The sequence below is a fragment of the Poecilia latipinna genome, unplaced genomic scaffold (assembly GCF_001443285.1).
Source record: "Poecilia latipinna isolate Pla-1442-1.1 unplaced genomic scaffold, P_latipinna-1.0 Scaffold3496, whole genome shotgun sequence".
In the NCBI taxonomy this organism is placed as follows: Eukaryota; Metazoa; Chordata; class Actinopteri; order Cyprinodontiformes; family Poeciliidae; genus Poecilia; species Poecilia latipinna.
Window position 1 is genome coordinate 20,970 of NW_015116112.1, and position 24,377 is coordinate 45,346.

The 24,377-nt window shown below is 37.8% G+C and overlaps 1 protein-coding gene and 1 long non-coding RNA gene across 2 annotated transcripts; one reads left to right on the forward strand and one right to left on the reverse strand.

Moving 5' to 3' along the window:
• Positions 1-1,593: 1,593 nt before the first annotated feature.
• Positions 1,594-21,662, forward strand: LOC106941096 (N(G),N(G)-dimethylarginine dimethylaminohydrolase 1-like). The gene is made up of 5 exons (XM_015024034.1): positions 1,594-1,716; positions 3,011-3,084; positions 8,275-8,394; positions 12,557-12,700; positions 19,237-21,662. Exons 1-5 carry the CDS (start codon positions 1,626-1,628, stop codon positions 19,351-19,353), a joined length of 546 nt encoding a protein of 181 aa, XP_014879520.1. The 5' UTR covers positions 1,594-1,625; the 3' UTR covers positions 19,354-21,662.
• On the reverse strand, positions 20,249-24,355 carry LOC106941097 (uncharacterized). Its single transcript, XR_001423261.1, has 2 exons — positions 24,262-24,355; positions 20,249-23,620 (listed from the first exon to the last, which is right to left on the reverse strand). It is a non-coding gene; the product is annotated as an uncharacterized LOC106941097 (long non-coding RNA).
• Between the last annotated feature and the right edge of the window lie 22 nt (positions 24,356-24,377).

Below are 24,377 nucleotides of genomic sequence, written 5' to 3' on the forward strand. Positions count from 1 at the left end.
AAACTGCTACAGAGAGATTCTTGCGTCTCTGATGAACACTAACTGGAGTTCCCACCTATTCTGCTGGGAATCAGCAACATGCATTTTTTTTTATTTTTATTTTTATTACCCACCAAATTCATATACTTGTTTGAAAACAACATGCACACTGAGAGCAAAGTAAACAAAAGCAAAATTTCTTGTTTTTATACCAAAAACGCTGATTCTGATTCTGGTATTTTTTGCACAAAGCTCTGCCTGTGCTGTGCATAGGAAATTAAATCTGTGGATTCAAAGGGGAGAGAATGGTCTCTGATCCCCGCTGCATTATCTAGAAGCACAAGCAGTGTACCTGGATGACCTCATGGTTCGGTATTTCATGGCTGAGGAGAAGCAGAAGCAATGTTACACAAAATCACTCTGAGCAATGGGCTGAGGTCATAGTGAGATAGGGCTTGTGGAAACACTGATGCTCACGGTAACATGGAAAGTACTCCCAGAAGAACCCCAAAAAGCAGGACAGTAAAATCTCTCATGGCGGTCCGACAGGAGAGCAGACTTATTGGCAGCTTTTTGTGTTTAGTTGAGGTGATATGGAGACAAAATGTGGATTTCCTCTAATCTTACTTCAGGCGATTCACATAAGAATGCATCTTAATGTTAAGCCGGTGGAATGCCTGAACTTTCTCCTTATAAATTTATGAAATGCAGGTGGTTCTGAAACAGGAGGAGAGGAAGAGGCATTTCATGAGTTCGCGATGATCTTTTAGCATACCTATTTTCCCTGGTCACTGCGTCGTAAAACTTTTAACGTGCTTCCTACTAAATGACATCATGACCCGGCTCATTTAAATGATGTAATGGCATCCTGCAGGATAGAAAGTGTTTAGTTACCAATCTCTGCAACTATCCTTTTTTAAATATGTTGAACAGTTGAACCTGTTCATTTTTTTAATCATGTGAAAAATGTATCTTTTAAAAACTGAGTCTTATCATTGTGTTGCTCTGTATAAAAAATGGTTTGAGGTAGCGATTTCCCAATTTGGAAATATTGTCCTCAGTTCCAGTCTGAGTCATCAGGCTAGGAATTCATTGAAATTTGTCTTGATTTGTGAAGTCAGAAATTCAGCAACTTTAAAGGGCAGTGTAAGAAGATAAAACCTGACATCAGTGAAACGTTATCTGTAGTGGGACTGAGTCCCACTTACCTGACTCACCTGTGATGTTGGTGATGTGTTAAAGCAGGGCAGCATTTATCTAGTGCTCCAGTCCAAATATCCAAATCAGTCTGTCCTTCGCTGTGGACATCATTGTAAATAGTGGAAAAGAACTTAAGCTTTGACATAGGATGTTAAATAAAAATTACAAAAATAAATATCTGAGCTCTTTAGCACAGTTGCCATATATGCACATTTGCCATCTGTGCAAGCAAACAAAAGTACATGTTTAATATCTGGCAACAGAGGGCTAACTGGGGGTGTGGCTATCATAAAATAACATCACTTCGATACTAATCATTTGAAAGTGGCTTGATTATAAGACCGTGATCTGATACCTGGAGGATCTCACAGTCTCAGAATTTCAGTTTTGTTTTGTTAACAATGTATCGTTTTCTTTAAATCTTTGCTCTGTTTCAGACTGAAGTGATGAAAGAGGCTCTAAAGGATCTAAATTTGAACATAGTGGAAATGACGGATGAGAATGCAACGCTGGATGGAGGAGACGTTCTGTTTACAGGTAGGTTTCAGTTGCAATCTGAGTACTCATGGATTTTCATCTGAGGCTTTTCTTCTGTGCTTAACTTTGTCTAATTATGGTTGACTCATAAGCCATCAAGGTATGTTGTAATCTAATTACTGTAAATATAAACTTGATCCAGTAAAAACACATCCTATCCCTTTGATTTAGGGAAGATTATGGTAAAAAAAAAAAAAAGGTCTATGAAAAAATGTTTTAAAAGTGACTTGTTCAGCTGTTATTGCTTGAAATATTTTAGGACTGTATGATGAATAAATACTTTCCTGTAGGATGCACCATTTGACTTACACATATCATGTATAGTGCACCTAACTGTTAGTTAACATTCTGGTGCTTCATTAGTTGGACTTGGACATTTGGACTTTATTCATGTTCACTTTAGTACATAATAACTCAGATGACCATCGCTTTTCATGTTGTAATCAAATATATTTCACTTTATTTAAAGTGTATGCCTTTAGTTACATTTTTCAGCAAGGCACCTGCAGAGAAAATATACACCACTTTGATCTCAAGGTAAGAAAGTAAAAGTATAAGTGGCAAGTAAACGGGAAATTGCAGAGGTGGATGAAATAAAAGAGCTCCTATATTCCATATGTGAGCAGACGAGTCAGTGCCTTTGACCATGTCTCTGTGTTTTTGAATTCTCTAGAAAAACACTCCTGTGTGTGACCTCCATGACCTGGTGGCCCTGTGCACACACCGGAGTTTCACCTGTAGTAAAACTGTTGTGTACCATCCTGCTGATCAGCACAGCTGTTAAATGTGTTAGGCAGCAGCCGACAAAACCGATGAACACAGTCAAATCAGAAACATGGTGGTCTACATTACACTCAGAACATTGTGTTACACTCCGTGGCGATGTAAAATGTGGGTCAGTGGTGTCTTCACTGCATGAGCCAGATGGAAAAAGTACAGTACACCTAATTGAGTTTCTAGACATTGGCTCTGTGGTGTCTTTCTTTTCAGCTGAAATCGGTTTCACATGGTAGGGTAAGAAACATTTCCTGCTGGCAGGGCCCAGACTAATGGCTCATATTGTAAAGGCTCAGCAGCAACATAAGGAACCCGTCCCTGAGCTCAGTGTGCGGCTGCATTCTTGCCGAGAGATTCAAGTATTTTTATTTATATATATATATATATTTCCCACTATGTCTCCACCGTTCATACTGAATGTAGTGAAAATTGAAGTGATAAAACTGCCTGATTTGTTCACTATTTCTGCTGACTTTGCAAAATTCTAATTTTGAGATTTTTTTTTTTTTTTATCCAGGTCGAGAATTCTTTGTTGGTCTTTCTAAACGGACAAATCAGAGAGGAGCAGAGATTCTAGCTGATGCATTTAAGGTGAGTTTATGTTGTTTATCCGTTAAAATATTTAGCATACCTTCTTATTCATGTTCAGGGGCACAAAGCCATGTACACACTCGCATCCTGGGGCAACCTAAAGTCATCATTTACCCTTAAGTGCATGTGCTTTACACTGTGGAAATAAACTGAAGCACCAGGAGAAAACATACATGTCTGAACCAACTTCGTTGTTGGCCCTTTAGGAGCCAGATGTATTTAAATAAACTGAACAATGTAAGTGAGGAGCTCCATTACATTACATCCCCAGCTCTCTTGTAAATTGATGTTTAAAAGTCCTGAAGGGAAAAGTGAAGTTTCAGAGTGAAACTTGAATCCTTTAACTTGATTGGTTGGTGAATCTAAAAAAGTAGAATATGTAAGTAATTTAAATATGCTATATTAAATCCAAAAATCTAATTTTGTATTCATTCTAACTATTTGATATGTAAGTCTGTATAGACAGTGATGGTTTTGGGCAGGAAGGATCCCCCGTAGTGAGCTGTATTACAGCTGATACACCATACATTTATTACCAAAAACGCCGAGGCTGCTATTTCAAGGAACCTGGGCTGCAGGCTGAACACTTCCATTTTACATCACATTGTGTGACATAAATGTTAAAGCTGTAATGTTTATTCATAAAAAAGGACCAGTTAGTCTTGAAGCATATCACTTTGTGTGCAACAATTGCATACAACACAAATATGTGCCTTATTCATTTAAGTGTTTTTAACTTAATAAAACTGTTAAAAATGCTCTTTTTATTCTCTAAGATTCTATAAAGAATGTAAATTAAAACTATTAACAAAACTTTATGAAACAAGAAATGGAAAGCAGTTCCACAAGGAAAGTCTGTTTTCAGTCAGGTGGCATTGTGCAATTTTCTAAAACATTTTTTTTGTTGTTGCTCCTTAGCATCATTGAAGCTGATGTTATTGATTGACACATCTGTAAAATGTCCCTGTGGTAATTAGCTTTTAATGCTTTGGATGAAGCCTTACCAGGCTTCAAAGCATTTTTAATCAACATTTGATGCAAACTTTTCCCAGTTATGTCCACAGTGATTAATAAAGCAGACAATAAAAAAGATTTAAAAAGCTGATGTGAAGGAGTAAACCTTGCATTAATTACCTCATGAATAATTTCCTTTTATGTCATTATTATAAATCATCTTGTTTGCTCTTGGCTGATGTGTTGCTAAACTGTTTATGTGTGTCACTTAGGCAGATGTTTCTCACTAGGCTCAAATGACTCATATTTGTAATTTGAATCTATAATTTGGGTTCAAATAATCTCTTCATAAGCAAGTGCAACCTGTGTCAAAATTATGCTTTTGATTTATGTGATATTGCAATATCACAATTGCATGTGATATTGCATAACACATGCTATCGTGCCAGCATAGGCAGGGATAGGCTGGTATGTATCTCTGGTAATCATTGGGTGAGAGGTAAGGTTCACTCTGGTCAGGATGTGCACAATTTAGAGAGACAAATTTACCCACCAGCAGTCATGTTTCTGACTGCGGGGGGAAGCCAGAGTAGCCTGAGAGAACCCATGCAGACACAAGGAGAACATGCAAACTCCATACAGAAAGACCCCAGGCTGGAATCTGAACCTGCAGCTTCTTGCTGCAAGGCAACATTGCTAATAGCTGCACCACTGTGAAGTCCCACATAAACAGCCCATGGTTCTAAGTATTTAAGCTAATAATTACCTAACCTCTTGGCATTATCTGCATAACTTAATGATAGAATAGGTCGACATATAAAACGAGTTCAATCTGGAGAGACTCAGACGGAGAACAAGGAACAATTAAAAGATTTAATGACAGCAATGAATAACAGTTCTTTGGCGCTCGGGCCCCAGCAGCTGATTTGAGCTGAGATTTGATGTGAACTCGATGAACATCCCGATAACTGATTAGGGATGCTCTCCCCCCGGGGCCCGACACTGGTGGTGGTGGTCAGGAAGGGTTTCATCCTGGAGAGTCGAAGGATGAGGGTGGAGATGGGGAGGTGGTGGGTTGAACGCAGCTGGGAAGTGTCTGACGGTTTGGGTGTGGATCCTTTTATGCAGAGCCTGATTGCTGATTGAATGTGCAGGGTGAGGTCCAGGCTGAGGACGGGGATGAGCATGACGTCGATGGGTGAACGGAGGGGGCGGAGTCTTCCAGCTTGAACTTCTGCTAAAGCTCCATTACAACATTTATTCTCTTTTTCAATACATGGCATACTTGAGCATCTTAGTAATTTCAAGACATCTAAAATATGTTTTTGCACAGAAAGTGGGGCCATTCACTTTCTGTGGGTTGTAGAGTCTGATTTGATGGGTCAAACATCAGTTTGTGGTAAGTAAAGGAGCAACACCTATTGGTGTGATTTTTCCTATTTTGTAGAAGTTTGGTCTCAGTCTTTTCAATGAGTGCTTGCACAGAATAATTTCAGTTCATTTTGGCTTGATCGTTATACCAAGCTCACCAAAACCTGCATCTAGCAGTTATGAAAATACGCCAAGTATTTCTGCAACAGCAAGATTTATTTCAAGCAGGATTAAAGGCATGCCGCCTTCAAAAAGAGTCAGAGTGACTGATCTAATCTATCTCCTTTGCTGCTGGTATAAATTAGAGACACTTTCCGCTGCGATCTTTTGTTCATCGCATTTGGCCTCTCTCCGAGAAGGTGTAGCAAAGCCGAGAAGCACGCTGACAGGCAGATTCAGCCCTGGGTCATAATGTCAAGAGTTTAACACATTACGGTAACTTGAACTGCCTTATTCTCCCATCTGTATCTGATTTGAGAACCTCATTACGGATTCCTCTGTGTTTTCTGTTATCTTTGATAAGATGGGACTAAATGATGCGTTCCTGGCAAATAACAAAAGGAAAAATTACTTAGCCATCAATTATTGTTTTTTCCACTTTTTATCTGATTGCTCCATCCTATCACTGTTGGTTTTTCCTTTAATTATCAAATGAAGGATCATCCTGTTTCCAGGTTTGTTTAGTGCTACACAACTGCATGCAGATGTGAGGGCTCTTTGCTTTAAGGTTCTTACAGATGTTGGGATAATGGTGTTGCTGATGGAATCATTTTGTTTGGGAAGTAGTGCAGAGGTTAAATTATATTTTCTTCTATTTCCGTGTTGTAAAATTGTTGATTTCTTATTTTGGGGTATCTAATAAGGAACCGTCTGACTTTCTTTTAAGTAGTAAATAGAATCTTTTACTTCAAAGTATTAAAGTATCATTCCAGATGAAAAGGAACAGTTCCTGCTTCTTTATCACATTTATCTTGATAAGAGAAGAAGAATGGCTTCCATTTCTAATTTCACACAGACACTTCCTGTTTGTGGATAAGGAATGGAGAAAGAACATCCTGTAATTTCCATTGGTTCCCAGTTGAACCTATAAGCACATTCAAGAAAAATAGTTCAGGACTATATCATACATGGCCTTTTTTGGCATGACGGAGTACAAAGTGCCATACTGCAGTTTGTTTTTAGCAACAAATAGAAGCATTGTGCTTCATTTGAACTAACAATGTGCTACAATGTGGTTACACAAGAATTTATGTGACACCACAGGGAAATTTCACAATGGAGTCTAACAGCAAAACATAATGTTTATAAGTTTGTGTAAAATCTACTAATTCAAAGAACAAAAAAATATTATATCTATGACTTCAGATATTTTTTTTTTTAAATTTTGACCGGCCAAATCCTGCATTCAGCAAAGGTTTAAAATATTCCAGAAGTGAACTTTCAACATTCAAAAGGACATTTCCATCATGGTTTGTCAGGATGTTGCTGCTAAAATAAAGTTGATGTTGGAAATATAATGTTTTCACAGACTATGCAGTAAATTTTATAAGCGCATGTCACTTTTTAACTGGCGTTTGAGCCTGTCTGTCCAAGATCAACGACTGAAGGCTTAAGATAAACATCAATCTGTGGGTCCTAAAGTCGTACCTCTGAAATAATTCTGTTATATACAGGATATATTCAAAGTTGTTGATTTGAATACATTCTGGGAAAGATTTTGAAAGATTGTAATCCCCAAAAACTTTATATTTAACATTATTTTGTGAAAACGTATTAGAAGCGCTGCACAGTAGTGTGCTGATTCAGGTTTCTCTTTAGCTTTAGCATTTTCTGTCTTTTCACAGTATTGAATTCAGCATTCTGTTCATCCACTAGTCTAAGTCAGGGAACTATTTATGTTACTGCTGTTTGGTTAAAGATGTTCTTCTGCCAGTTTTGTATCCACTGATTAAAGATGTGAAAAAAAAAAAAGAACCACAGTGGCATAATTTTAGACAGAAAATAAAATATCTAAATCCAAATTTAAGTACATGTGCTCAATGTGGAATCTTAAGAAATAGTTGTTTATACTATAATCACAGATCCCACAGCTGGCACCCTTTATAATTATAAAACAAATGTAAACAGTACTATTCATTGTAATTCATGTGTTCCATTCCCACCTGCTCTGATGTTTTCTTTCACAAAAAGGACAGTTTACCGCTGTAATTCTTTACTTAAAGACTTGAGTAGTTTTTACCCTCAAACACGCTAGACAGATGGAAATAAACTGTTTTCAGTTTCCGCTGTGAAAATACAATTTTATGTAACTTTTGTTTTTGTAACAATAGTAATAACAGCATTTGGCAAGCAGACTTCCTGCAGCCAGAGAAAGTGGCTTGAATCAGGTTCTTACAAGTCCTGTGTAATCTCCCCGTGAGCCTGAGGCTCAGTGACATCACCTCTCAGACACTTCTGCTGTTTCCACCCCTAAATGGTGTTACTTTATTTTAAATGTGCCCTCTCAAGAGCCTTAAACACTGTTATTATTTTTATTATTATACAGGAATGAGATGGTCTTCACCTCGATTTCTTTCAAAGCTTGAATTGTACATTTTTAAACATTATTACGATAATTATTTTTTGTAAAATGCCTTTGTCAAATGTTCTCAACTGCCAGGGTAATTTTACCAGGATTAAATTTTTGGTGAAAATGTTGGTCAGCAGGTGGAAAGGCACACTTCTGAAAAGTGTTTTCACATCACTGGTCCAATGTTTGACTCTGGAATGTGCAGAGATTACTGAAATCATTTCCATCCTGTGTGTATCCTGTGCTCTTGGGAATTATTTTTTGTTTAGCTCCTATAATTGGATTGTGTTTCACAGGACTATGCTGTTTCCACTGTGCCTGTGCTGGAGGGGCTGCACCTGAAGAGCTTCTGCAGCATGGGAGGACCAGGGCTTATCATCATCGGCTCCAGTGAACCAGCTCAGAAGGCTCTTAAAGTAGGCAGCTGCTTATTCTACAACGCCGGTCTTGACACAAATTGACAGATTGAACTTCTTTATAACTTTATACCTTGATGGCACCCTCTTACTGCAACCATATAAAAAAGCATTGTCCCTTTAATCTCCCTCTGCATTGATTCATATTCTCTGCTAATTTGCAGGGAATGCCTCTGGCATTTGCTCTCCAGCTTTAATTACAAAGGTTTTGTCCTCCTATTACACAGCTTGAGCTCATTACCGCATGAAAGGCTTCTAAATGGAAATTCACAGGATGTTGGGCGTCCAGACAAGAGACAGCTTACAGCCTGACAGAGACAGATTGGTGGGTTACACCAAGAGAGTACTAAATCTCAGCACATCCCGGCTCGAGAACTATCCCAAAAATTCACAACCATCTGCAAGTCAGTTGTTTGTTCATGCTAGACTGAAGTGAAGATCTCTCTCTCTCTCTCACACACACACACACACACACACACGCACGCACACACTTTGTTTCTCTAATTCTATGGGTCCAAAAACATACACACTAGATCATACAGTACACTCTTGGCATTCTCCTGTCCTGTGTGACAGCTCTTCACCACCCCTGCTTTCAGAGTCAGAACTCCCCCTACAGGTCAAGCACATCATTTTTATTGTGTAAAATACTCCTTTGGTGTATCTCTCTGCCAAAGTGTACACAAGAACAGAAGAATCTGTGAAAAAGTACATAAGCTAATTACATTTATTTTCGAGCTCCAACTCATTAAGACTCCTGGCTGTTTGATCACCCGCAGTAATTAGCTGCTGGAATGAGGAGTGGCCTTTAGCAATATTTAATAACAGAGGGCTCGCTTGCTAATTATGGCTTGCGTCACCCTCTCTTGCAGCAATTAGCTTCAGTTTTAAAGGACTTTTAGCACCCCAGCATCTGCAGTTGGGTGATATTATGTTTGTGAGGAGAGGGCGCGCTTATGAATACAGCTTTAATGAATTCGGACTGCTTGTTTTGGATATTAATGCTGGTCTCATGACAGTAAAGGTCTTCCTCTGCATACTTATGAAACAAACCTGAAGCTCAACGGATTCATTTTTTTCTATAGAGAAAGAACATGTTACATGGGAATTTTATGGAAAGTACCACTTAAATCCTTTCACATTTTGTGCTTTTTTAAACACAAACTATGGTGATTTTTTTTACTGGAATTTTATGTCACAGGTCTACTCAGTGTTGCATGTGAAGTGTAAGAAGAAGAAGAAGAATAGTTTCTAAAATGTTTTCTTCTTTCCAAGCTCAGTCAGATTTGATGGGGAATATTTTGGATTGCAATTTTTAAATCTTGCTCTAAATGAGTAGTTAGATTTAGGTCTGGACTTTGACTGAGCTGTCCTGTTGTCCTGCCAGGAGGTGTGGGTCAACCGTAGTCTCACGTTTTTTTCAACCTCTATCCAGCTGTCTTCTGTGTTTCAACTGTATTTGGCTCCATCCATTTCCCATCAATGCTGACAGATTCCGTGTCTTGTTGGTTCATTTTTGTGTGATGGGTTGAACAACACTTTGAGTTATAAGATAACCCTGCTTTGAATATTCCCATGTGTCTGGTGTTCCTCTCTGTGCATGATGCTGTTTGTTCACTTTATAGATTTTCCCCCTTGTTTTATGATTTCCGTCCACAAAATATTAAGGGAATTAAAAATACCTCTTATAATTTTTGATAAATATCTATCATAGGATTTTTTAAAATAATTTTTAAAGAACCACCAATTAGAATTTTATTTAACTAAAAAAACATGTAAAACATTTACAAAAGGAGGATGGATGCATTTTATTTGGGCTGTTTATTTGTGGAAAATTATGTAAAGTTTCCAGGATCATGTCAAGAAAAATAGGCAGCAATATATTACTTGTACTTTTAGTTTCATTCTGTTGTGGAAATTCACTGCAGTTATTTTGTAAAAAAACAGAAAGCCCATAAAACCTGCAATTTTTATATTTATCTTTAAAAACATTAGTTGCCTCTGTGTCATTTTTAACCAAAACTATTAAGAACCAGTGAGGAATGCCCAGAGAGCCTCTGAAGCCACAGGTGGCAGATCCCTGGTCTAATGTATAAAATTCCCGAAATTTGTCCCTGAAATATGAAAGAAATGTGATAAAGTTCATGGGGCATGAATACTTTTGATAAAACACTGTTGTTTTCTGATGCTTTAATAAGTCTATAGCTTTGCTTTTGCCTATGCAACAGGACTCAGAACTGTGGATCTGTTTAGCTCTCATAGGAATGGGAGTACACACTGATTGGACCGATTTCGTCATCCATCTGCGGCCGTCAATTCCCAGCTTCACCCAGAAAGTCATCATCCTAAAATACAGCCCCTGTCACAGGCCTCAGCTCCCACTCCCTGTAATCACACATACACACTAACCACGCCCTGCAGCAGACTGCCGACAGGTTTGACATCATCAGTCACCACTTCACAAAGCCCTACTTGATTTATGAGGTCATCTCTTCCCACTGGTCAGCATCTGATCTCTGCCTCAAGGATGCTAACATGCTTCAGTTTCATAGATGATGAGTTGACCACACACTAGAGGTCAGATTGAGCCAAATTGAGTAATTATTCCATATTTTGTCAACATGACTAGAGGTTTTTTTTTCTTCCCCTCTGTATTTTCTGGAAACAATATATTTTATTTCTTTTTTGTGTTTTATAAGGTCAAGATGTTAATCTGCAAAAGTAGGTACTTTAGTGTACAACGATTAGAAAAATATAACCATTGTTTCACCACAGCTCCATGTAACTGCAGTATTTACCAGAAGGACAGTAACTAACTGTGTTCTTCAGCAAGAAAAGTCTGGCATTTTTCCGCAGGATTTTGTTGGAGCCGTAAGCAAAATTTACTTCATGTGTTGCTGTTGCTTAGTGAAAAGGAGAGTTGTAAAACTTTTAAAGGCACCATGGGAAGTATTATAAATATTCATACCAGGGTTCAAAATGCAGATTATGCTGATTATCACAGTGGAGGGCATCAGATCCAGTAAATTGTGAGACTCCTTGTTATCTGCTTGCCAGTTCTTTGCCCAGAAGGGATTTAATTACTTTCCTGTAAATATTTAGATTTACCACCTTTGACTGGGCACTTTGTGCTGCCCCGGTAACCACTCTCTGTATTAACTGGATCTAAGCCAGTGTCCAGGCAAGAGTCAATGTTTATTTGCATGAGACTTGGACTTCAATTTGCAGCTAGGATGACTATATTGAACTTCAGGCCCAAGATTTTATTTAATAATTTTTGCCTGAAATTCAGTCAACTTCTGAATTATTTGAGTGCAAAATTAAGAAAAGAGTCGTTGTGATTAATAAGGTTATGCTATTTGGCATATAATGTGATGTTTGGTGGAATCAAGGTTTAGTGCTGTGATTTTAATCCCCCTTATAAGAGGAAACACACCCACGTTTTGCATTGGTAGTATAAACCTGAACAGTGGAAAATGAAATTAAAACTTGACCAAATGAAAACTCTGTGCTTGAAAATTTTCTTCCGAAAAAAATCTATCGCTCCTTTCAAAAACACTTGGCTGAGTTCAAAGAATTCCCAAAAATCACAGTCAAAATATGAGAAGGCAGGCTAGTGCATGCTGCTAAAATGTCATGTGCTGCTGTTCAAAATGCAAATCAGTAGTGAGTGTGGCCCCCCCATGTTTGTAGAGATCCAAATGTTTCTGCTGCAATGTCACGTGCTTCCAAGGTGCACAGAGATGGACAAAGAAAAAAATATCTCTTGAAGAAAAGAGATATTCATCCACAGATGTTCTGCTCATAAACCTGCTTTACTTCTAGTCAAAACATCCTCAACACTATGACTTTTACTCAGCAATATGACCATCTTCTTTTCCTGGCCTCCACTTCTTAGCCTCTCATCCCACCTTAAGCTCCTTCTGATTACATAAAAACATGACATCTGCTGAGAAGGAATGTCTGTCTGCTCCTGTGTTCTCCATTAAGCCCCCCTCAGTCACCCACAGCGGTTTGGCGAGTCAAAGGATGCTGAGCTGCTTTTGGGATTGTGGGCTCGATTCTGAGTCAAGGAATCTGAGTGGAAGTCTGTTTTGTGTCTGTGTTTCTATCCACTGCGTGCACTCTCATCTTTACATCAAAATGTATGTTTCCTGATCAGATTATGCAGCAAATGAGCGACCATCGCTATGACAAGCTGACGGTGCCAGATGACATTGCTGCTAACTGCATCTACATGAATCTTCCCAACAAAGGACACGTGCTTCTTCACTGCACGGCGGAGGAGTTTCCAGAGAGTGTGAAGGTAATATTCATCTCAAATCCCATACTTACTTTCTCTCAAATGCACAATTACACTGTCATCAAGGATGCTAAAGGCAACACCTGCGGTAGGAAGGACCACCATCAGGACAGCCAGATTGGTTTGGCGGCTTAGATTTAAGGAGAGGCTGTCTATGTTACACTTCATCCTCCCCAGACCTCCGAAAAAAACAATTGGCAAGAGAGAGAACCCGAACATGAGCTACATAGTTATTTTCCTCTGACCATAGTGGGCTTTTTTAAACAAAAGAAGCTGCAATTTTCAATGAATTGGACTGTTGTGGACCAGGTTCGGACAAGTCTAAAACCAAGGAACACCAAAGTGTTTTATCTTCTCCATCAAAACTTGAGTCGTTCATTGAGGCGGGTCCAAATGGATGTTTTCAGTGAGAATGAATCAAATGTAATTTTATACACAAAAGAGTTTAGTTATAGCGATTACACTGAAAATCTCCAAACCTTTACATCTTAGTTGAGAGGTGCAGGTTTTTATCGTGCCTGTCCTATCCATCCATATACATTTGAGATGGTCATCATTATGGACGAGCTCCGAGGAGCCACAAGGAGTGGCACTTTTAGGAAAGACGGCTCTCACCCAGGGCATCATAGATAGCTCTGCAGGGAGCAATAGTCTTCTCAGTCACTCCCTGGGCAAGTTTTTTATTGCTTTTTTTCAGCCCAGCTTACTTAAAATGATTTTTACTCCATTTTGAAGGTCTTTGAACTGTAATTTCTGGTTTGAAATCCTAAATATTTAAACTAAACCTTAACTTGACTACTCTAAGCTAAAAAATAATTAATTGTTGTTTGTTGTTTCAGACAGGCACCACCCAAAAGATGATAAACTGTTAAAAGAGTACATTGTGAGAAAACATTTTTCTTGATACCTTTAAGAAAATGCCACATCAAAAATTATTTTAACTCCCCACAATAATCAGACTTTATTGAATGGTACAATTCCAAAGTTTAAATTTAAACCTTCTATTCTCAAATGTCTGCCCAGTCCTATTATTTAAAATGTATAAACAACACTGAACATTTTCAAGTGGTTTTATTATCCATCCATCCATCCATCCATCCATCCATCCATCCATCCATCCATCCATCCATCCATCCATCCATCCATCCATCCATCCATCCATCCATCCACAACCAACCAATCAACCAACCAAACATTCCATAAACACTATCCATTTGTTCTTCTAGATTGAAGTGAACCAAATTGATTTTGTTACCCAACCTTGTGATTTGTGAGCCTCTTCTTCACAAGAAACACCATTTCTACCAAACTTGCCAATGACCAAAGGAATGCCATCAAAAAAGAAGAAAAAACAATCTTTAAAATTTTTTTATTTTATTGAATCACCCTTTGTTTAAACCTTAAGAAAATATGTTTGCACGGTCACTTGTCTAGAAACATACACGGCTAAATGTTTCCCACAAATATACAGTACAGTAGCATTAAAGTCTCAAACAGCTTAGCTTTAAGGAAAATTGTGTCTCTGACCCATGACACGTATATTCCATGTGGCTGCTTGACATGAGTTATGTGTTATTTTCTCCATTTGTCTGCTGGGTCAGGGAAGACTGAGCAGTAGCTGTGTTATTTTGATTCTTTGGGGTGACTCCAAATCACAACAAGTCATAATGGTTCTCACAAGATTAAACCTGGCAACACATAGTCTGCAGAGACAGTGTTCAAACCTCAAAATGTACTCTGTGGTTAAAGGCCCAAACCTAGCCAGCTATTTTTAGAAGGAGGAATTCACAAAATGATGTGTCTTTGGACCTAAATCCGCAAAGAAGTCTCTGTTTTCTGCCAGGAAGAATGGCTGATGGAATTTAGCTTGAGCATGATAAAATCTATTTGTGTATATAATGCTGCTTGCTTTGGGAGTACCTTTTAACAGTCTATTTGGATAGGTTTGTGAAGAATGTACAGTGCCTTGCACAAATATTCCTCCAGAACCTTTTTGCCATCAGCCTCAAACTCCAATAAATTTTACTGCGATTATATTGGTAGACCAACACAAATTAGCACATTACTGAGGGTTAGAAAGAAAACATCTGTGAAGAAAAGCCTCACGAAGACTAAGAATCATACAAGGTCAGGGGTGAAGTTGTGGAGAGTCACAAGGGGAGGTTACGGTATGTAACAATATCCCAAGCTTCGAACATGTTATACACCACTACTCAGTTCAATGCAATGATAGAACTGTTCAGAAAAGCAGGTAAGAGGCTGATAGAGACTCTGAAGGAGCTGCAGGTGGGAGAGTTTGTCGCAAATTTGAGACTGGACACAATGACACACCACGCATTTTTATTTCTAATCAAAAAAATGATACATGGTTTTCAGAAATGATTAGAAATAAAAATGCGTGGTGTGCATTTTTATTTCTAATCATTTCTGAAAACCATGTATCATTTTTTTTTTCTCACATTACCCCAAGTTGAGTTGGTCTATCGCATTAAATCCCCAAACATTTGCATTTGTGCTTTACAATGTCTTAATATAAGCCCAAGGATTAAAATAAATATACAAGGCACCATTGCTGATTTATGATACAGTTCCATCTATGTTTTTCAAGCATACCAAAAACTATTAAAGTCTAATTTCTGTTCCATATTTGCACATATATAAGATTTTGTAACTTAGGGAAATATATTAATAACACCAGATGCAGTAAAACAGCAGGAGCTGCTTAATCAGAGCAGACTGTCATGTTTTGCGCAGTGGGTCTGGAGTTGGTACATGTTTCCCAGAGGAAATTTTTGCTTGCTCTTCCTGTGAGATGTAGAGATTTGTCTACATAATCACAGAGGCACTCAGCAAGACATCTGCCTCCAAACACTGTCTGTCCTGACCTCCGCTCTATTTTTAGCTGCTCGTGAAGTTACATAAGAGTTCCACACAAACAAAACCAGGGGTCATGAGAAGACTGGTGGGGTATGACAGGCTGAAGATCTGGCACATGAAACGGTTAGCTATGTCCTGGAAGTCCGGAGTTAAATAAATGAAGCATACAAAAGCCCCTGTAACTTATGATCCTACTGTTTAGGACTATGTCAACCTGACCCAAAACATAAGTCCTTACTGCTGTAATAAAAAAATAGGCTTGGTATGATTTAAAAAAGAGGGAATATGAGGCCGAAGAGATAAACAGAAGAAAAGTCATTAATGTGAATGTGTTTCTAAAAGCTATGCAAAGTCTTGACCTTTCCTGAGAAATCTTTTATTTGATAACCTAAGGTTGAGACTTTTTGGTGGCAGTAAAGTTATCCTCTAAGTTTTTAATGTCTACTTTTGTGCACAAGAATATCAAAATGGCAAGATAAAAGCAAATGCCATTTTCAAATATAGACTTTTCAGTTTGGCTGTCTAATGCATGGAGAGTGCTTGCAAATATGTTTCTTGGAGTATTTTGTATGGGTGTTGTGTTGGTGAATTAACGAGTGCTGTATTGGAGCATTAGGTGTGAAGGATGCTTTTAAGCTGTTCGGTCCTTGAATAGCCAAATTAAGAGCTGCCTCTGCGTTTTGGACGAAAAGTGAAGTCTGTTCCCAATGCAGTTTGGACACCCCCCTGGCTTACCCTTGTCATTGGCCCTGTTTCTGGTGTTCATGGATAAAATCTTAAATTGTGGGGAGAATGGGATCTGATTTGGAATCTCAGAGTCTGTCTTTTTGCCGATGATTTGATTTTGATGCCATTTTCAAGCCTTCATCCTCAGGGAACTATATGGTTGAGATAAGAGTCAGCTCTTTTGCCCTACAGCTTGGTGCTGAGTCGCTTTCTTTTGCTGAGGAGTTGTGATATCTTGGAGTCTTGTTAACAAGAATGTAAAGGGAGATGGATAGACTCTCTTGGGCCTTATTAACAGTCTTAAGGGCTTGGGCTTGGTCTGTTGAGGTAAAGAATGAGCAGAGCCAAATAGGCAAATGGTGGTTTATTATGACCGCTTAACAATGAAAAACTAAAAGAACAAGATTTCGGATATAAGTGGCTGAAATGTGTTTCCTCCGTAGGTTGGGTGGGCCATAGTGAGAGGGAGAGGAACTCAATCATCCAGTGGGAGCTTGAAGTGGAACCAATGGTCCTCTGTAATGAGTCATTTGAGGTTGTTTGGGCATCCAATCAAGATGCCTCCCATTAGAGATTTCCTGGGCACCTGCCTGTGAGAGCAGACTCTTGGACAGAACTCGCTGAGACCTTGTGGATTTGGAACACCTTGGGTGTTGGGATCCTGCTGATGAGCTGGATAATTTAAGTATGGAGAGGACAAGCAAAGTACAATATATTGATGGATATATACACATATTTAAACATAAATTACTTTTTGTGGGTGAAAAAATGTTTGCAAATTTCAATGGACAACTAATACTGCTGAACATTTAGAGCTAAGTTTGTCATCACATTCCCGTTGCCATGTAGACATTTCTTTTCAACAGACGGCAGTTAGGGACAAATGAGCACAGGCAGATTTCCACAGTAGTAATTTAGACAACGCACGAAGAAGGAATAATGTGAAAACTATGTAGGAACATGCATTAACACCATAGTTTCGAACACTCCAATACTGTTTGTGAAAGGGGAGTGTCACTGTTTCAGTTGCACTGAGATCTGGCTGATGTTGCTGCATTACACAACATTCTAAGCAGTCATTGTAGTGACGTTAAAGATATCATCTGCATCAACAGAAGCTTTGTTCGCCATATTGCATCACTCCTTATAAGTGTGTTTAGTTGGTCCCCCTGGTTGTGCTTTAAGGCCTCACTTGATATCACTGCAGGGTTGAAGCAAGAGTTTAAAGAGAAAAATGTCCTGGTTTGGAAGTGCAGTAGGAAAACAGTGGTTTTCTTTTGGAAAACGGCCACAGTGTGACACATTACTTTACAAGGGTCTTTTGAGAATGCTGTAATAGTTCTCACTCCATTTTCTTTTCTTTTTTTTGTTTGGAGAATTTGCTTAGAGACGAGAAAATGTTTAGAGCTGTTCTCTTGCTTAATATTTTGTCTCTCTCCCTTTGGATCTATGCCACCAAAAGCAATTTAACAATCACTTGTCTGTGCACAAATAATTTTATTTCGTTTGTAAAGTTCATACCGGTTAATGCTCGAAATGACTGGTGGAAGCAGCATTTGGTTTATTTACATAAAAAAAGCTGAAGCTACAATGAGAAACCCTTTAGTTTGTTAATACTGGCAAAATTTACCTTTCATATGAATAGTGCTAAAAGTCCAGAGAAGACATTTTGTATATTTTGCACATTTACCCATGACAGTTATGGGTTCCTCATCAGTATGATGTACATTATTTTTAATTTGTGGAATATTGCAAACAAAAATAAGTCATTTTTTGGTTTCTTTTTTTCTCTGTCCTGTTTCCATCTAAACTACAGATAGCCCGACTAGCATCTCAGGTGATTGGGATTTGTCCTGTAATCGGTGGGTTGCTGGTTCGAACCAGCCTCTCAGTTCTTGTCTTGTAGCTGTGATGCGTTACTTGCTTTGCCTGCTGGCTGTGGTCAGAGTCCAGTGGCTCTGATTGAATAGCAGATGTGCTTTTATCATCACTCTGCCCCAGATCAGCTGTGGCTACAATGTAGCTTTCCTTATCATTGTGTGAATGTGTGTATGAATGGGTGAACTGCTCTGAAATCATCTGACTTGATAAAGTGCTATGCAAATTCAGGCCATTTATCATCTTACCTGTGAAAATAGTTGGCACATTGTTGTGGTCTGCAACTTGGCCACCAGATGGCAGCGCACTGTCTGAACTGCTCATTTAACGCTTTAGCTTGTTTTTATTTACTTTATTTACTCAGGATCCAGGGGGCGCTGGTGCCCAACTTCAGTGGTGAGTGAAAAAAAAAAAGGGGTACACCGTGGACAGGTTTTCAGATCATCACGGGACAAACATCCCTAAGGGCAATTTAGAGAAACAAATAAATCTAAGATACAAACGTTTGGACTGTGTGAGCAACTCAGAGTACCTGAAGAGAACTTGGAGTGTAATTTCTACTAGAAATGTGGTAATGTAAAAATTTCCCTTGGTAACGCAACTCTTGAATCACCACGTTTGCCTGTGGCAATAGCTGTCATGCCTTGCAAGCTTGTTATGGCTAGAAGTTTTGCAGCACTCAAATTTTATATTTGCATTTATTAAGCCATTTAGTGTTTCTGAAATGAGACACATGCACAAGATTTCAGGATAGGGTTGTAAAATTCTGCTTTATAGCTTGATTCACTCTGAGTTCCTATCAACCTGAGTATCTGGTGAGATCTTCTAATTATTTCTCCTAACTTGGATCATCCAGACACCGATTTTTTTCATGCAGCTGAGCCACTGACTGAAATCCCACATTTAAAGAATTAGATCAGAAAAGTAATGAACAGTCAAATTCATAAGACATGTTTTCCAATTGCACTAGACTGAATGTGGCACCAATTTTCTAAAAATCTTGTAAACACAAAAAAATTGAATATCTGTGCTGATACTCTTGTCTTTGTGTCTTGCAGGTGTTTGAAAAGCTGAAAGACCACATGCTGATTCCTGTGTCCAATATGGAGAAAGTTAAAGTGGACGGGGCTCTCACATGCTGCTCTGTGCTCATCAGCAAGAATCCAAACATCTGAGCATGTTGAAAAGTGATCTTTCAGTGCATGCTAATCAAGCACTGCAGCTGGTATACAGCTTAATGTTGAACAAAAAGAGCAAGTTAGAGGAGAGATGAGCACTTTCAGTAATTTCTATTACATAAAATCTAAAGGGAACCATCAGGTCATCTCTCCAGTACACTGAAATTAGAATAAGACGAGTTAAAATGTGAGAGTAGTTTAGATGATAAACATAAAGCATCAGGTTACCAACATCTTTTTAAAGAAATCAGGATTGATAATCGAGCTATTTTGCCCTAAAATTTAAAACCGACACTGTTCAATATGTTAAAAGTGAACAACAGGACCAAAACAGCTGTCTCTTCTAATGTTAGATATTGTTTAAAATCAGTAGAGGGATGTATGTGCCATGTTGATTTACATCCTTGAACCTTATGAAGATTCATAGCTTATGTATTGACTAATCTGTGAATACCATTCAGTGTTTATGACTCACAGAGAAGCTCAATGAAATTAACACAGATTCAATAGATTCCTATTTTGTCATTGTAAGCTGAAATATTAATAACATTGTTCTGCAGATCTAAAAGAAGATGTGTATAGAGTTAGGCTATATTGTTTACATGCACCATTTTGACTGTGATTTACCTTTTGTGTGATCTTGTGCCTACATAGTGTGAGTAAACTTACATTTTTAAAGAAATGTATTCTGGACCAATATCAAAGAAACCAGTTCAACTAGAACTGTCACCTAAAGTTTCACTTTTATTACCCATTCACAGCAAAATTCTGACTGTTTCCATACACTTGGTGCTGAATCTAATTCTGAAAATACATAAATATGTTTAAAAATGACAATGTAGCAAAAAGCTTGAAAAGTCTTTTGGTATGATGATTGTAATCTTTTTTTTAAATCCATTCCTGTTTTAATGTTTAAATTTCTGCCCTTCAAAATCCATTAGCACTCTTACTTTTAATAACTTGCTTAAACAAATTGCTCGTTAAAATCCAGTTTGCTATCTAATACTACACAACCACCAACAGTTTCAGCATATTTGTTGCAAAAAAGAAAAGACTAATTAAAAAATACTGTACCAACCATGCATAGGTCATGAATGTAGTGCCTTGCATAAGAAATCACACACATTCAACTATGTTTTACATTTTAATCATGTTAAAACCACAGATATTGTATTTCACTTCATGTAATAGAACAACAGAAGTCTGATACCGCCAAATAGCAACTGCAGCAACCAACCGCCTTTAGAAGTAAACTACTTAGTTAATAGTGCCACGTTTGTGGGATTACATTTCAATATTAATGCAGTTGTTCCTTAAAGATCTGATATTAGACAAACAATCATGAAGACCAAAAAACACAATCATTGTGTGGTGGGATAAAATGCGGAGACGTTTACTCCAGGGTTAGATTATACAACCCTATGCCAACCTTTGAAAACCTCTTTTCTTAGTTGAACAAACCATTTCCACTTTGAAACAAAGTGTTGTCATCGTCATACTGTTAAGTTGCTTTTTATCAGCAGGAGCTGGTAAGAGATGATGGGAAATATGACCATAGTTTAAGGCAGGGCAATACTGGAATAAAAGCTGACTGAGATAGATATTCATGCATTGCTTTGTGGTAAAATATCACATAAAATACAAGGTACATACATTAACATTTGTGGTTTGACATGACAAAATGTAGAAAATACTTTTTAAGGCACTGTATGTTTTTATTGAAACCAACACAACCTTCCTTCCTACTTCTGCCAGTGCCTTTGTGGAAAATCAATGACTTTTCTCCCACTGAACGACTCTGAGGTTGCTGCACTTTCTCCAACATCATTAGTTCTGCCTGTGTTTTTGATTACACTGGATGTTTGTTATTCTTGTTTGGCAGTTTTTCCTTCAGAAACTGATGTATGCCATCCTGTCAGCACTCTCTGCAGCACAAAATTCAACAGGACCAAATGTGATTGCAGTCAGTTTTCAGAACCAGTTAACCACAGTCGTGTGATGAGCTTCCAGCAGAAGCCAACCTTATGTTGCTGCTGCTTAAGTAGCTTCATTTCCGTTGTTGGTGAATTCGTGTTTGAGGCCTGTAAACATGACAACACGATAAATACAAACACATGTTCTATAATAACCCTGCATGTCCATCACATCTGAGGCAGCTCTGGTTCTCGGTGTGATTGTCTGTGAAAGTTGAGGAAATGACATCAAGAGGTGACTCAACCTCCCCCCATAGACATTAGCGTATGGGCAAGTGGGCAGTGATGAAACATGGAAAGAATTCATGTCGGGAGGAAAAGCAGCTTGGGGAGTAAACACTGGCCCTTTTAAATTTTCTTCTTCTGTTGCCTGTCTCACTTTGAACACATTCTGTCTCCCACCTTTCTCCTAACGCCTCATGGACAACGCGGGGCTACTTTATCAATGTGACATCATACGCCTTGGCAGACGGTGCTGATCTGCTGCTGGTGTGATAGCAAACAGTAGTTGGACTGGATAGTTTTCTTCTGATGCCTTAGCTACAGTATAATGATCCTCCATACTTAGACTGTAATTCTGAACTAATTCAGCTAAATTGCAAAATTATCTAAGTTTGGGCTCAGATAAAAAAATATTTTAAAGCTGTTAAAACGTCAAACATGTAGGGTTTACATCCACTCCTAGTTGTTAAGGTGTTATTGTTCCATCTCAGGTGTTTTGGTTTTAATTCAAACTGTCGAACTCCTCTATACTTGAGCCTTTTCCTTTTATTTTATGAATAAATCAACATTAGCTTTCATCTGTGTTGTGAGTCATTTATTAACCTTAGAGTAGAAACTTCTTTTAAAACAAATAATGGCATCTCAATCCTCATATCTCATATGAGTGTGCAAAAAGTTAACAAGATCACAAGGCCTGAGAAAATGTGAGTTTATGTTTTTGGTCCAGATTCAGTCCGTGGTCCCTCGACGTCCCTCATTGTGGCTGCACACATCGGCATGTTGATGTGTGCTGCCACCTTGTGGTATTAAACAAGAACTACAGAACAAAGTACAAGGTCCCTGCGCAATGTGCACAATGTTTCATACTTTTCCAGATTTACGATTTACTTTATTTAAAACAGCGAAAATATACAGTACACATTAACCACAAGAGAAGAGATGCACTGTATGAGGTTATAGCACAAAGTCTAACTTTGCATTCCCCAAAACTGCCTGATACAATTAAAATACAATAATAAAACAACAACAAACAACATAAAAACACCTAGATTATTATTATTATATTACTTCTGTTTTATTTTTCTATACTTATCAAAGAATTTGCAAGATTTTTCTCTCTAAGTACCCTGACAGCCTTTAATTTTTAAAAAGAAATTTAAAATTTATTATTCTTAAACATTTACATGTTTATATTGTAAGTATTCAAGCTCTGAAGCAAGTAAGTAATGGATTACTAAACAGAACTACAAATAGTAAAAAAAAAATACAATTATACTGTCCCATACAACTGAATGTAAAGTTAGTTGCTAATACTTAAACTTAATGTTACATGAAAAATATAAGAACTGTTATATGTTCAGCATAATCCAATATACTCCAAAAATAACTGCATAAAAAAGAGCATTTATAACAGCACTTATTGTTACAACGGTTATAATAAACATTTCAAGCTTTTTTCTATATATCCGTAGTAATATAGCAATATTCCTTTTCATTTTTATTATCACCTTTCTAGTTTTTAATTCTTTTTCAAATGTAGATTTTACTGAAACTATATCCAGTAATCTATGTGAATTGATCACTTTTGTACAGAGAACTTAAGTTGGAGGCACACTTGTGTTGCATGTTTAGTCGAGGAAAAGGTTAGTATAAGGGTTACTTTTATCATGTCCAACATTGATGTTTTTATTCAAGCCATCTGTAGACTGAGACAAAGGTAGGTAAGAATGGTTAAAATAGTTGCTGCACGAACAAGGCTTAAGACAGTGGCATGTTGTAGAAAGGTTATCTCCTTTCTCAGGATCTTTTCCATCTTTAAATTGCTCATAGACATAACAGTTTTGCTTAAGGCAGAGAACGGACAGATCTTTGTTCAGAGTGACATAGTCTCTGAGGGTTTCGCTCCCAGAACTCCCATCTGCCTGTTTCTCAAAGGAAAAGCTTCCATCAGAGGAGAGGAAGTTGAGTTCTTCAGAAGGATTGTCAAGGACTGGAAGCTCATCAGACATGATCTCCACTACAGAGGAGGTTGTTTCTTCAAAACACAGCTTCGATGTGACTGGAGGATTCTGTAAGGTGAGTTCATTAATTCATGGTGAGTAACTCAGAATTTATTTAGTCATTCAGCTTTAAATGTATTAATTCTGTTAACATTTATTATACATTTCTACTTATTTTAGGATGAACTATGAACATTTGTTTTTTGTAGTGGTGAACATGTGGGGAGACAAAACAAGACGATCATTTGGGTTTTATTCCTCGAGGATTTTAACAAAATGAGAGCAATGTTAAATGAATTATGAGTTTTACAAAGTGGTGGACTTTTATTTAAAACATGTCTCACAGTGACAGCTGCTCTAGCAACATTTTTTTTATTTAGTGGAGCTTCTTCTTTCATAGAACATAGAATTTACTTGTATTTTTTTTCTGGGTTTCCCAGTTTCTTTCCTGGAAACATTAGGAGTTACTTTCTGGACTATTCAGTAAAGTATCGGAAATGTCTTACAAAGTAACTTATAAGCTGAAGGAAAGCAACCACTTTGTTTCATGAAATTTTCATAAAGGTGGATGGTAAGTTCTGGAAATGACTTAAGTTCTGGGAAAGTACACACTGTATTATTTTGTGCTACCATTTTGTTTTTATTTGTTGTTTTGTCTATGATTGCTTATGATTACTTTAAACTTTAAATCCTGCCACTAAATATTTTACCCATTTCTGCTGGTTGATGTCTGTCAGGAAGCCCTGAAGAACTTTTTCAAGGTTGGGCACTGGAGGCCAAAAGAGCAGCTTGAGCTTCCTAAAAAAAAAAGAACATAATGATGTTT